The 13,293-nt window shown below is 40.5% G+C and overlaps 1 protein-coding gene across 1 annotated transcript in view; it reads left to right on the forward strand.

The window, feature by feature from the left end:
* The window catches only part of hdac4 (histone deacetylase 4), a 122,774-nt gene that overhangs the window by 45,564 nt on the left and 63,917 nt on the right, over nucleotides 1-13,293 (forward strand). The window contains exon 3 of the mRNA XM_085248717.1: nucleotides 5,062-5,124. Within this exon, the coding sequence (XP_085104843.1) occupies nucleotides 5,062-5,124 (63 nt within the window). The remainder of the gene's footprint in view (nucleotides 1-5,061; nucleotides 5,125-13,293) is intronic.

Genomic DNA, 13,293 nt, shown 5'->3' on the forward strand with positions numbered 1-13,293 from the left:
TTACATACCGTATGTACTCTGTATTCCTACTTGTCTCTGAGGAGTATGGTCAGTCTTTGCTAGGAGGTATGCATATGGCAAAGGTCACAGGTCTGCACATTAAAATAATCCATTACATACACATAACACATATAACTTATGCACAGCATTAACACCCCGCAGGACATTACTTACTTTAATAACGCTTTGTGCATTATGCTGCACAACAAGCACATCCTCTAAATACTGGTGACACAAAATGTGTCATAACAAAATAAATAATTAAGCCGTTTCGAGTGCTCCTCTTCCCATTTGTTCAGCAGCTGAGCCAGAGCTCGGACCACCGAATGAGCTGTGAGTGGTGGCGAACCTCTTTGCCTCGTCTCTCTTGAACTTTAGCTCTTTTCACCACCGTAAATGCAGATAATAGTTGTACTGTAGAGAGGACAACTGTTCAATAAAACTCTGACACAACTGATGTGTTATTTGGACAGTATGGATAAATGCCCTCCTTAAAATGAATTAAAGGGCTTGGCAGGCAATTTTGCAGGTAGCACTTGGTATCTTCTCCAATGGACTCGATATAGGTACTCGATTGATTAATGCTGGCCTTTGGAGAAAGTAAATCAGGAGCAAAGTAGGACATATTGGACCTGGTTAGCTAGAACACTGGCGTTCCAATTTTTGTGTCTAAGGGACATCAGAGGTCAAGACAGAATTTGAAAGCATATCTATAATACACGGTCAGATGAAGGTGCTCTTTGAATGTGCGTATGCAGCATCTATCTAACACGACACCTAAAACATAGTTCTGTGTGCTTTGCTCGGCGCATAAAATTAATCTCTTTTATCTTCTTGCTACCAATCAGTGCTTTAATGTAATGTAATGTTATGCAGGGCTAATAATCATGTATGCTTGATACAAAAGGAAAAACTGGACTTGCTAATGGCCTTTTAAACAATGAAAGCTATAAACCGATATAATGGTGATTCAGTCAGATTGCCGAGTTAAGATCTGAGGTTTATTGTCAGTCTGTTTGTTGATTATTTTGATTTACTGATAATTTCCTGATAACAGGAAATGCCCTCAAGTAGCCTGTTTTGTCATATCAACAATCCAACCTCAATTCATCGGTTGAGTTTATCCCCACATGTGTAATCCTGTGACTTGTCGATATGTTTTTATTTTATTTTTTTAATCATAATTGTAAGAAAATTAAACTTTGGCAACATCATTGCCGTCACACATTTTCCCAGAAACACCAGGTGTTTATCCTGTGCTTCGTGGATGTGCCTGTTCTAAGAAAATGAACAATATAATTTAACACGCAAAACCTAAATAAGAATGTAAAGAATGGGAGACGACTCAAATGAAGATTTAATTACTGCTGTTTTTTTTTTTTTTTGTTTTTTGTTCCAACCCATAATCTCATTAACAATACTAACCTTCCTCAAGTGTTCCTATGTCATGTTTACTTTGGGCTTTTATCAGTTTCTGCACAACACTATGTCATTTGTTGTGCTGGAAAATACATTAACAACAAGCACTGTGACTGCTTGTTGAGCCGAGATATTCAGGCTATTTAAGGGTAGTGCCATGAGTATTGCAAACACCAGGTTTAAAACAACACGTTCTCTCTTTCTGCCTATTTGTTTGTTCTGGTTCCCATGGAGACCTTCTCTCATCACTGCGTGTTATGGCAGAAAGCTCTTGACCCGTCTTCCCGCTCAGGCGTTAAGAGGTCATACCGGTCATAGTCGACAACCCAATGAAGCTGGTTGGTTTCCGCGAAATACATTTCCTCTGCACATGCAGATAATTACACACATTTCTGAGCCTTATATTTGTCTTCCTTTTTAAGTCACTTCCTCCAGTCACACATAAAAATCGACTTCTGTAAAACTGCTCTGACCAAGACACAATAAAAACTGAAGGTAAACAGCATTTGTGTTGCTGATCGTTGTGGCAGATAAAGAGTCATAAAATCTTGCAGCATAGATTTCCCCCCATTACGACACACTATACCAGGTAAAAGTAGACCTTAACTGTCATGCACAGCTCCCACTTTGTCTGCCGATCTTAAAGCACCACCCCATGACTTCTTTTTCAGGCTAAAATCAGGCTGTTATACACATCTCTGCATATATTAAAGAGAAAGTCATACACAGAGTTTCCATGAGGCCAAAGGCAAAGAGGTTAAAATGAGGTGGTGGAATTTAGCGTAACAGAGGGAAGATGTATAACAGCCCCTCACACGTTCAAATCTTCCTTTGTGTGTGTTTAAGTGTGGCCTGTCTCTTGCCCATCAAGCTCTGGTGTCATCTTTCTGCCATCTGCCACTGCCATCCTACTGACATGCGCGCACAAGCGCACACACACACACACGTGTGCACACACAGCTTTCCTATAATACTCTGTCTATTCAAAGCTTCTCTTCTCTTTAGTTTTGTGTCTTTTCTTTTTCAATATGTTCTGTTAAACACACAAAGGAAGCCGGCGTTGCCCAGGAATTCAAGAAATGCATTAACTGTGTTTGTATGTGCGATATGAATATTTAATTCAGCCCTTCCCTTCATCATGTATTAGTCATAGGACAGTCTGCTTAGGCTCAAAATAGTGCCTAGCAACCCAGAAAAACAAAATCCATAGTAGCTGTGGGTATGTCATGTACTGCTGCTCGATCATGTGGCCACAGCACTTGGTCTCCTTTCACATTTTCCTTTTCTTCCACACTTTCTCTTTTCTTTCCGCATGTCTGTCTCCAATGATTCAAGAAAACGATGAACATTTTTTTGATGTTGTGATTTCCATTCACACTTACTATTTGCTTTTCAAATTTGCTAAGCATTGTCGATTTTATATCGTGTGTCAGTTTTCGTCGTTTTTTGCTCGTCTGGCACACATTTTTAACTCTGACAGCCTGCTGTGTTTGTGCTCGCACCCACTGAGTATAGACAAAGTTAGACATTTACTACATTCTAAGAGTTTGCTTCCCAAAAGTGGTGATAATTGCAGGATTACTGACCCCACCATGCATACCAGCTGCCAGTCTTAAAGATAAACTAATGTAGGCTGAACGAAGCTGAGTAGAAATATGGCAGCAAGCTTGTATTCAGCACAAGAGCTTGAATTCAAGACCACGGAGCGCCAGAGTGACAGTTTGTAAAAGCAAGCATAAACTGTTTGCCGTTTGACGGTGTCGCCCAAAAGCTGAAATTTCTTCATTGAGGTAACCTTGGAAACGCTCTAAAATGTATATTAGCTGCCTTCTTAAAATTCAGTCCAGCAGGCTAATTATAACTCTGTGTGTCCTGTACAGTCAGTAAGTGTTGGTGATCACATCCCTGTACTGAACTCATATAACTTAGTCATGAAATAAAACATAACACTGTTGTCACTTGATGCCAGTGTGACTGATATTGTGAATCACTTGCTAAACAAGGCTGCAGTACACAGAAGAAGAGCTCGAATATCTGTTGATAAATGTTGGAGGGCTGTTATGAATAATGGAAGATTAAATGTGATGTTTGCTTGATATAAGTTTATGTTTAACTTGCCTCTAACAACAGTGAACAAAAGGGTTTACAATTCACTACATACACTGACGTGAAAGCTGAGAGTCGGCACTGCTTCACTTTCACTATTTCATTTATAAGCCCAGCATACTAGAGCCCCACTCCCACACACTGTGAGAAAAATCCCCATACTTCTTGACCACACTGCTCTTGCTGCAACTACAGTGCATGGTATAATCTTCTTTTTTCAAGGTCTTAGCACCTGATAGTAGGTCAAAGTCTTAGGCCGTATGAGAAAATTTAAAAATGGATAATAAATACAGTTTAGAAATATATGTTAGCAGCAGTAAGAATGGGAATACAGGAAAAAAACCTGTGTTATTTTTAAAAAAGGGATATGTGTAAAATGTAAATAAACTATATGTAATGTGTGTGCGAAATTATCCAGGCTAAAGAGTGAAAAAAGATATTAAAGCTAAATGATATTAGAACTACATTAGTGTATATGGCATGAGTAACTCACACATCTGTGAAGGCACCTTTAATGCTTAATGATTTATATAAAGGTTGTGGAGAAATATACTGACACCCACGAATCTCTTTTCTGGGGAGGATTTTATTGTCTCATTCTACACCTGATACAGTACAAAAAGAAAGTTTCTGGGTGCAAAACGTACTCATTGAAAACTTCCTCAGTATGTCCTGAAACTATCAAGTAGAAGTAAATTAGAAACAAAGTAAGCTGTAAATTGTTGAGCAGCTGAAATTCAGACAAGAGTGGAGGTGCGGGGAAAGCTCTTTAAAAACCAGGAAATCTTCCTTTCAAATCTCAAATGTATTCATCGTCTCTCATGTGTTTTGAAAGCTGTTGCACAGATCCAGTCCTCAGTTTCAGCAGCTGTTGTCTTCCAATTAGTTTCCAATTAAATGTAGAGTTTTGGAAATTACTGAATTCTCTTTTATTACATTTTTTAAAGGCTAGTCCATGACTGAATCAGTTGCTAATTGTTTTATTATCACATGCAGCTAATAATTACACATGCACTCCATCATACGACAGGGGCCTGGCATGGAGGACGTGTAATGGACAAGGCTTAAGTCTAGTTCTGGACTTCCAGCTTTCTGTACTACATCATGCAGTTTGGATTCCTAAAAGAAGCCGGAAACATTGTTAAAATCTCCTGACATATTGATAAGTGCAGTCATAAGTACAGCAGGCCTTCTTTTGAGCAGATATCTGTAGCAATGAAGCCAGATTAAGAAAGCCTGAAGACTGATCCATTTAAGAAGAGACTTTGACATTGTGCTTGTGAATGCTTTTAAGTCATCTTCAGTACTTTTCTTCTCAGATTTCACTAATGCTAATTTCATAAGCATCCCAATATAAATATTAATACTCTCACTAATGAGGGCTTGCAAAGATGACTGAAATTAATCCTACTTAACTTAATCCAATCCTGCACAGTCCATGCCAAATTGAGAATTAATTTTGAATTCTATTTTAAAGTTAATTTTGTTGCCACATTAAAGACCATATTTAGCCCAACTTTTCCTTCTCTCCGACAGGTGGATTAACCAGCACGGAGAAGCCTCTGGAACTTATTAAACCAACGGCACACAACCATTTTGGTAGGGCTTATTTGTCTGTGTAACTGCATGTGTGTGAACTGTGTTTGGATCGGTGTTGATGGCTTGGATCAGTCTTGTCATTGTTTGGATTCACCGTATAAATTTTTATTACAGGTTTTTACAGGTTGGTCAGAAATGATACCCGGGTAGTCGATGACATTTAAACCAAGCTCTCAAATGGTAATAAGGGGCCAAAAAGTTTGCAGGGAAAATATCCCCAAAATTCATTACACCACCATCCAAACTGTTGGTTCCAGGGGGGGCTGGGTACCAGGGTACCAGGGGGGCTGGTTAGCCTCAGTTTCCTGTTCTTGGTTTACAGGAGAAGCACACGGTGTGGTATGTCTGTGAAGGTTCTCAGTCATGGTCATCGTAGTCTAAGGAGCTTGGAAAGAAAAGCGTCTGGACTTCTTTAAGTTGCTTGAAGATATTTCACCTCTCATTCGAGAAGCTTCTTCAGTTCTAGGGTCAAATGGTGGAGTCCTAGATTTAAGCCGTGTGGGAGTTCCCCCCCCCCCAAAGAGGGACAGTGGACCCCCCCCCTGATGATCCTCTACCTAATCACATGAGCCAAGGTGTGAAAACGGGTGTAGGCCACAGTCAGCCAAGCCCCACCCTATCATGGGATTTTCTGAGGTCCAGGATATGAGCGGGCGTTAAGGCGTCTGGGAAGGAATCTCAAAACTGGATTATAGATGGCAGACAGTTTGTGCCGTAAACCACCGCCTCTGTTCAAAGAGGGTCGCTCATAGTGGACATACATAGCTTCTTCCATTCCTCTTTCAAAACCATCATGATGTGGTGTTCTGCTGCTACAGCGCATCTGCTTCAAGGTTAGACGTTTTGTGTGTTCAGAGATGCTCTTCTGCGTATCTTGGTTGTAACGAGTGGTTATTTGAGTTCGTGTTGCTTTCCTATTAGCTCGAAACAGTCTGGATAATCTCCTCTTATCTCAATGGGGCTTTTTCACCCAGAGAGCTGCTGCTAACTGGATCATTTCTCTGTGTTGGATCATCGTAGAAATGGTTATGTGGTGAAAATCCCAGCAGATCAGCAGTTTCTGAAACACTCAGACCAGCTTTTCTGGCACCAACAACCATGCCACATTCAAAGTAAATTAAATCACTTTTCTCCTCTCTGTTCTGTTGCTCTGTTTGAACTTGAGCAGGTCATGTTGACAGTGTCTGCGTGTGCACATGCGCTGAGTTTCTGGCATGTGATTACCTGATTAGATACTTGGATAATGAGTATCTAAACCTGTTCAGTAATGAGCAGTTGAACAGGTTATCCAGTACAATTAATTCAGTGGTGTACATCTTACATGTGTTTACTGAGAGCTGAGCAATTGATCCAGTCTTGTCTTTGGGTGGTGTACACCACAGGTGATTACAGAACATTAATGCTCAGAGGTGATCAGGTTTCTCTTGCTTGCTAATATGTGGCTTAAGAGTACACCCTGTCAGTGTCTGATTATGAGGGAACTTATCATTTAGGCCCAGCCATGCAATCATTTCCACTAGCTGACGTTGCGTGTTGTTTTTAGTACATGACAATTTGCTATTCAGTGACAGACTCCGTTTAGAATTCGCTCTGCGTGTGTCACTTCATGTGCATTTACGTGAAAGTGCACGTGGCACAAGCAAATTTGGTTGGAACTTCATCTTCTTGTTGACTGGAACGTAGGATGATCGCGCCACATAAGCATGTCATCAACCCACAAGCGGTATGTTTGTCCCATGTGGCAGGACGAAATGCTGATGCAGCAGTGATGTCACAGATATGGGTGCCAAGGCTCGGAGCTGTAGTCTGCTAATAGTATGTTTCATTGCCTGCAGTGGTGACCCACGTAATGGCATAAACACACAGACAGACGCATGCACATAGACAATGGTGCAGAAGTTTTAGGCATTCGTGATCTTTAGATTGGTATCCATCCCGCAGTACTTTGAGGCGGAAAGCTTACTGGTGCCAAATACAAAGCACGAGAGTGATTGTAAAGGACTAACTTCAGTGACAAGAAGAACCATGAATCCTCCGGATTGTAAGGCCTCTGCTTTGATCTCACCAGCAATGAGTCAGTCCAGGAGACACGAAAACAACTCAACCGACTGCCTACATCCATGTATTTAATAAAACCCAAAACAACAAGTGGCTTCCAGAGGCTTTCAAGTTTCATTTTAGTTTTCATTTAAGTATAAAAAAATGTTAAAACCCCTGCTTTATGAATGAAATTGAAATAGAGTGTTTTTAGAGTTTCTTAGCAAAGCTGTAAATCTAGAAAGTTTTAGTCTTCCATAAAATTTGATGTCTGCAAGAAAGCTTTGGTGTAATTATGCGTTTATTGGAGCTTGGAGCATAATATAATGCATGTACAAAATTATACCCCATTAGACCAACACACTTTATCCCCTCCTGCTCTACTCCTCGGTTAACTTTGGGCTAGATGCCTGCCTTTGTTGAGCTGGTATCTATAATATGGAGAGAAATGAACTTAATGATATTGACATTTACAAGTCTTTAACTGACTCCCTAATGAGAGAGCGAAACAGAAAGAATATGAACGTGTGGGCGAGTGAGCAAACTGAAAGGGGAAGTAAATGTGAAACTTATTAATGTACTGCAAGTCTGAGATTTGTAGAAAGTGTTAGAGCTCCACTGTAGCCTGTGTTCTCTGCTAATAGTGACAAGCAGGGATTAACCTTTGACCCCTTTCTCATGTGGTGGATAGGACCAATGGGGGTTAAACCTGTGTTATATACAAAATCGCATCACTGTGTAATGATACATTGACATTCACAAAAATGGAGAAGAGAAACTAACCCTGTGTCATATGAAAGAAGTGAAAGTAGTTTCTTAAAGGCACTATTTTTTTGTGTGTGGTATGACTCATGTTTGTCACCATATCAACAAAGAAGCAGTTAAAAAATAAATTGTTTGAATTTATTTCAAGGCTTTAGTCACTTCCTCCATACAAATTGCTATAAATTGAAATATCAATAAGACCTCACTGACACAAGCTTACAGACCAGTAAATGACCACCTGGTAACCTCCAGCTTCTAAGAAAAAATTTGGTTTTCCTGATTGGTTGGCAAGTGGTTGCAAAGAGAATGCTGCACCAAAAAACTGATTGCCTCGGACGCCTGCACTTCCTACAGAAGACGGAAGGCGCCCACGCACTTGCAAACCGAGTCGCAGTAAAACTGAAAAAGACATGACACATACTGGAAAGTGGGCACTTTAAAACTTTTTTTAAAAATGTGACTTACCTTTCCAAAGGTGAAACTTCAGAAGGTGGAAGATTTCCATTTCTAGTTTGGACTAGAGATGGACCGATCCGATATTACGTATCGGTATCGGTCCGATACTGACCTAAATTACTGGATCGGATATCGGAGAAAAATAAAAAATGTAATCCGATCCATTAAATATCACGAAAGCACCTCACAAAACTTGCAACATGCCGTAACTCACCTCAGAACGTTAGCACGTCGGAGCAGTATGCATCACGTGATAGAGCGGCTGTGGCATGCGGGACCTGTCGGTGGTCTGGATAGCATGTGGAGCTTCGCTAGCAACCCGGCATTTCATCTCCGACAAAGTTATCCCGAGAGAAGTAAAGCAAGTGTGTAAGTCCATCTCTGAATGTTTGTAAAGCATTCCTGCGTTAAGCTTAACAAGCGACTGCGTCTTCTTGCTGCTACTTCAATGATGAAACTGCTTAACGATCAGCTGATCGGCTTTTCTGTCGCGAGTCCGTGTCTCTAGTTTGCTTTTGGCCCACTTTGCACCAGAAAGAGGAAACCAGCGGCTGAACAACAGCAGCACGTTTAAGCTTGATAAGCTATTGTTAGAATTTATTTAATATTACTTTCTACTTGAGGATCTTTTTCTACGTAGCTGACGCTGGTAACTGTGCAGGGGCGGATCTAGCAAAGTTTAGCCAGGGGGGCCGATAGGGCATTAACAGGGAAAAGGGGGCACAAAGACATACTTTTCTTTCTTATTCTCATTTAAAATGTCGAGCTTTTAATAAATAATTATCTGACACCCAAAGTTTTAATTTGATGTAAAATGAATAGAAGTCAATTACTGTATATAGTAACTATTAAGTCTAATATATATACCCTAGTAAGCTATAGTACTTTTTCCTTTGGGAAGGTACCATCTGTGCAGTCTGCAATTTTGTTGAAGAAAGATGTTGAATCTATTTAATATTTCTTGAAAAATAATTGATTTCTGTGCATTTTTTTCACACTGCATCAAATTAAGGTTGATTACGTCGATTAAGCATCATGAGGTGGAGTGTGAGGGGTGGTTCCCTATTTTTTATTTATTTATTTTTGTTGTTGCTGGGAGTTGGAACTCTATTAGTTAGGTTGCTTAATATTTATGCTAAGTACTCTTTAAAATACCAGAATAGGGAGGATGGTGTAGGTTTAAGTTTATTAGATTGATCAGTATTGCTGAACTATGAAATATTTTTTTTTGCATACAGGTATAACAGAATAGCTTTAGTGTAGTTGTTGTTTTAAACTTGAGTATGAACTTATACAAAATGCAGCAAGATATTTAAAAACAGTTTTGTTGATTAAAAAACACTATCGGATTCATATCGGTATCGGCAGATATCCAAATTTATGGTATCGGTATCGGACATAAAAAAGTGGTATCGTGCCATCTCTAGTTTGGACCACAGTCTCCTGTTTCACAACTGTTAGACAAGTTAGTACCTTCCATACAAACTACATGTGACTATAGCAAATGCTCATTTCTTTCCTCTTGTGGTGGTTGTAAGGTGGTCTCCAACTGGTCTCTACGTCTGTGTGACTGGCTCCATAAATTACAATGTACATTACACTTTAAATGCTGAGAAGCTGTACACAAAATGTCCCACAGTGTATTTAGAGTGGAAAAAATATTTCTAGGGCATTATATTACATTACTTTCTCTTGTGATGATATTTCAGTTATATTACACCAATTCCCTGTGAGAAAGAGTTTGGCGATGGTAGGAAGGAAGATCTGTTGTCTAACAGGAAGAGACCTGGCAGAACCAGCATCAGGGAGAGGCATCCATCTGCTGGGCCGGTTGGTGGGTGAGATGAAAGGGGAGGCAGCACAGAGAGGACACGGTGCCTCTTTTGACTGTTTTTATTGAAATACACAGGTACTCATAGCAGATTCCATTGATAATTTGACTTGCAGGAGTCAGTACTTCATGGCTCTTCATTGGGGTGCTTACCAAGTCAATGAGGTTAAAGTGAAGGGAAGTAGCTGTAAAAAGGATAAACTAAATAAAAAGAAAATCAGAGATCCGATTAACTGAACTGCCACAAAATTGATGTTGAATAGTGTCGATAGTACGCACACTAACAACAAAGGGCAGTGAAAAATGCAGAATTCCTGCTTTTTTGCACTTTCAGAGGTTGTTTTTTTTTTTTCATTAAGACATTTGATGTATTGTAGATAATTTTCTTGCAGAGCATCGAGTATTGCAAAACTGCTGTCATGATACCATCATTGTGGGCAGCACACAGAAATAGTGTTTCATCACAGGTTGCAGCCACCCATACTGTGTATACCACAAAGGATCCGCCATAGATGGAAGATTAACCGGTTCTCTTCAAAGCTAGTACAGTTGTATTTCCACAGTTAACTCGCTGGACTGAGATGCTGAATAAATTCACTTGAAAATGTGGAGACTGTTCCAACCCTAAGAATAACTAAATGTTTAAATGCCTGCCAAAAAAAGGACAACAGCATTTTATTGGAATAGGTACAGTACAATGGTCTATTAACACATTCATACGATGTGTTAGAATTAATTAAGTGGGTGCCAAGAGCAACAGTAACACTTCCTCTGTGTGTGTGTGTGTGTTTATTTGATTCTGCAAAGTCCATTTCAACACAGACCTTAATGAGATGCTAACAGCATCAGTGAGTGGTGCCGACCTTAAAGCCACAAGTCTGTGACTGTGCATTTTCTTTCTTTTTAAAGTTTCAGATCAAAATTTGAGTCAATCAGGCGACATGATGAATGCTACTGAAATTTAAAAATGAGGGAGATAATGAGGAAGACTCTGATAGAAACAGATTTGGGTGCATATTAATCAGGATGACTAAATTGCACCCAGGAGGAGGTACTGTAAGAGGAACAGAAGTCTGCACCTTCCAGAGTCACTTCCACACTTTGGATGTGAATGTAGGTTTGAGCAGCTGCTTCTATCAGTAAATGCACATGTGACATTAGACAAGGATGTGAAAATTACAGGCTAAACAAACGTGTATTAAGTGAGTTTTTTTGTGTGTGTGTTTGTGCTTAGTTTGGCTTATCTATCCATCCATCCCATCATATATGCTAAACTGGGCTTTTTTTTCCCCCCTCGGTGAGCCAAAACAGCTTTCTCCCACTCTGCACAAATTAGCAGCAGCCCACGCTCCACTCACACATAACTGTCAGAGCACAGACGCTGCAGGGAGCGAGGAGGAGGGAGGGGAAGGTGAGAGAAGTGATGAGGAAGGAGGAGGAGAGAGGAAGACAAATTGAGAGAAGAGGATGGAAAATAGAAGAGTAAAGTGGGAGCAGAAGTGACAGATTATGTAGACCAGAAATGCTTTTGTAGCTCACAGAAGGACTTCGTTATGGCTCCTTTCATCATTGCCTGCCTGGCATGCACCGTCGTAATCGGCAAGAAATTTGACAGCAGTATTTCTTTTTTTTCTTTTCAGTTTTTTAGTCTTAAGGCTTTGTGCAGTGTCCATTTTCCGTCTGCACAGTGCTGATATTAGGGCTGAGCTGAATGAGAGGCTTTGAGCAAGCCTGCTAAGAATGAGGAGCTGTTCACACAGGAAGTGGCAGACCTGTTGGTCAGCTCCTGTTGTCTGGCTGAACTGCTTATCTTATCGTATCTTTATTTAGAGTTGTCAATAATCTATGAGCACTTAAGAACCTGAGAGCAGGTTAGTGGGAGGAGAAGAATAAATGCAATGAAAGGAGATGGTAAGAGGCAGGAGAACCGCAATTTGAGTAGAAGAGAGCCTGGATAAGTAGAAAAAGAGGAACGAGGAAAGGCACATTATGCAAATACCAGCAGCCTCATTACCATTTCAAAACTCTGGAAAGGAAATCAGAAAAAAAGTGGAGAGAAACATTTTTGGACTACACCAAATTCTTTCCCCCTCTGCATCTGCATCTCTCTGCACATGCACAGGATGCTCATTGGCATAATGCATTTCCTAGAATTAACCGCTGACAGCTAAATCGCTAACCTCAACCTTAACCCCGCAGAAATGTTCTCCCTTCAGTTATGCTGAACTCCAATAATTTAGTGCAAATTTGGAAATAACAGCAAAGCAAGGACAGAAGAGAGTGGAAACGCAGCCGAAAGAGGGAAAGGGTTGGTGGTGAAAAGCCAGAGATGGAGAGCGAGGTGTGTTCCAGAGGACACCACTTGTGTAGGTCACCATGACCAGACACTTGTCTGCCAGCCAGACCCCCTGCTGCCTCCCTCCCTACTCGCTGGAACAGAGAGTTTCGTGTATCTGCGCATGAGTGTATGCTTGACCTTAATCCTGACATTGTTGTTTTGTGTGTTGGTGTTAGCTCCCACTCTGTTAATGTAAAGGAACATGCTTTACGTCACAATGGGTCAGATTTGCTTGTGGTACAACCTCATTTCTTTCTTTCATTCTGCTCGTTAACTTCTCATTTCTCTTGCGTACGACATCCTGTCATCACATCCTTTCATGTTTTTTGCTTTTGTATGCTGAAGAACTCATTAGGAAAACAAACTTCCCCTCAGGAAAACCTTTGAAGTATCGCCACACATTATCATCACATTACCCTTTTCTTTTTTTTAATCACAATGAGTGTAAGCACTAAAACATACAATTTCAAGACTGAGTCATCCATTTAAACTGAGGACGTAGGTCACAGATAAATAAACGGAACATTATAACCTTGTGAATTTTTAGTCCTAGATCCCAGCAGTGTCACTTAGAGTCCACACCTTTTCCTAATTCCTAACCGAAGGCCACCTGTTTAATACGTACATGCTCACCAGGGAACCCACAAGGCTGTCGGGTCCTGGTTCCAGCCCCCCATATGGGCCCCCAGAGCCACCTACCAACCCCCTCCCCATCCTTGTCACTCCCTGACCTGGCATGGAT

The sequence above is a fragment of the Mchenga conophoros genome, linkage group LG16 (assembly GCF_057382185.1).
Source record: "Mchenga conophoros isolate Kocher_MC1m ecotype Shallow Benthic linkage group LG16, M_conophoros_male_GT1.1, whole genome shotgun sequence".
In the NCBI taxonomy this organism is placed as follows: Eukaryota; Metazoa; Chordata; class Actinopteri; order Cichliformes; family Cichlidae; genus Mchenga; species Mchenga conophoros.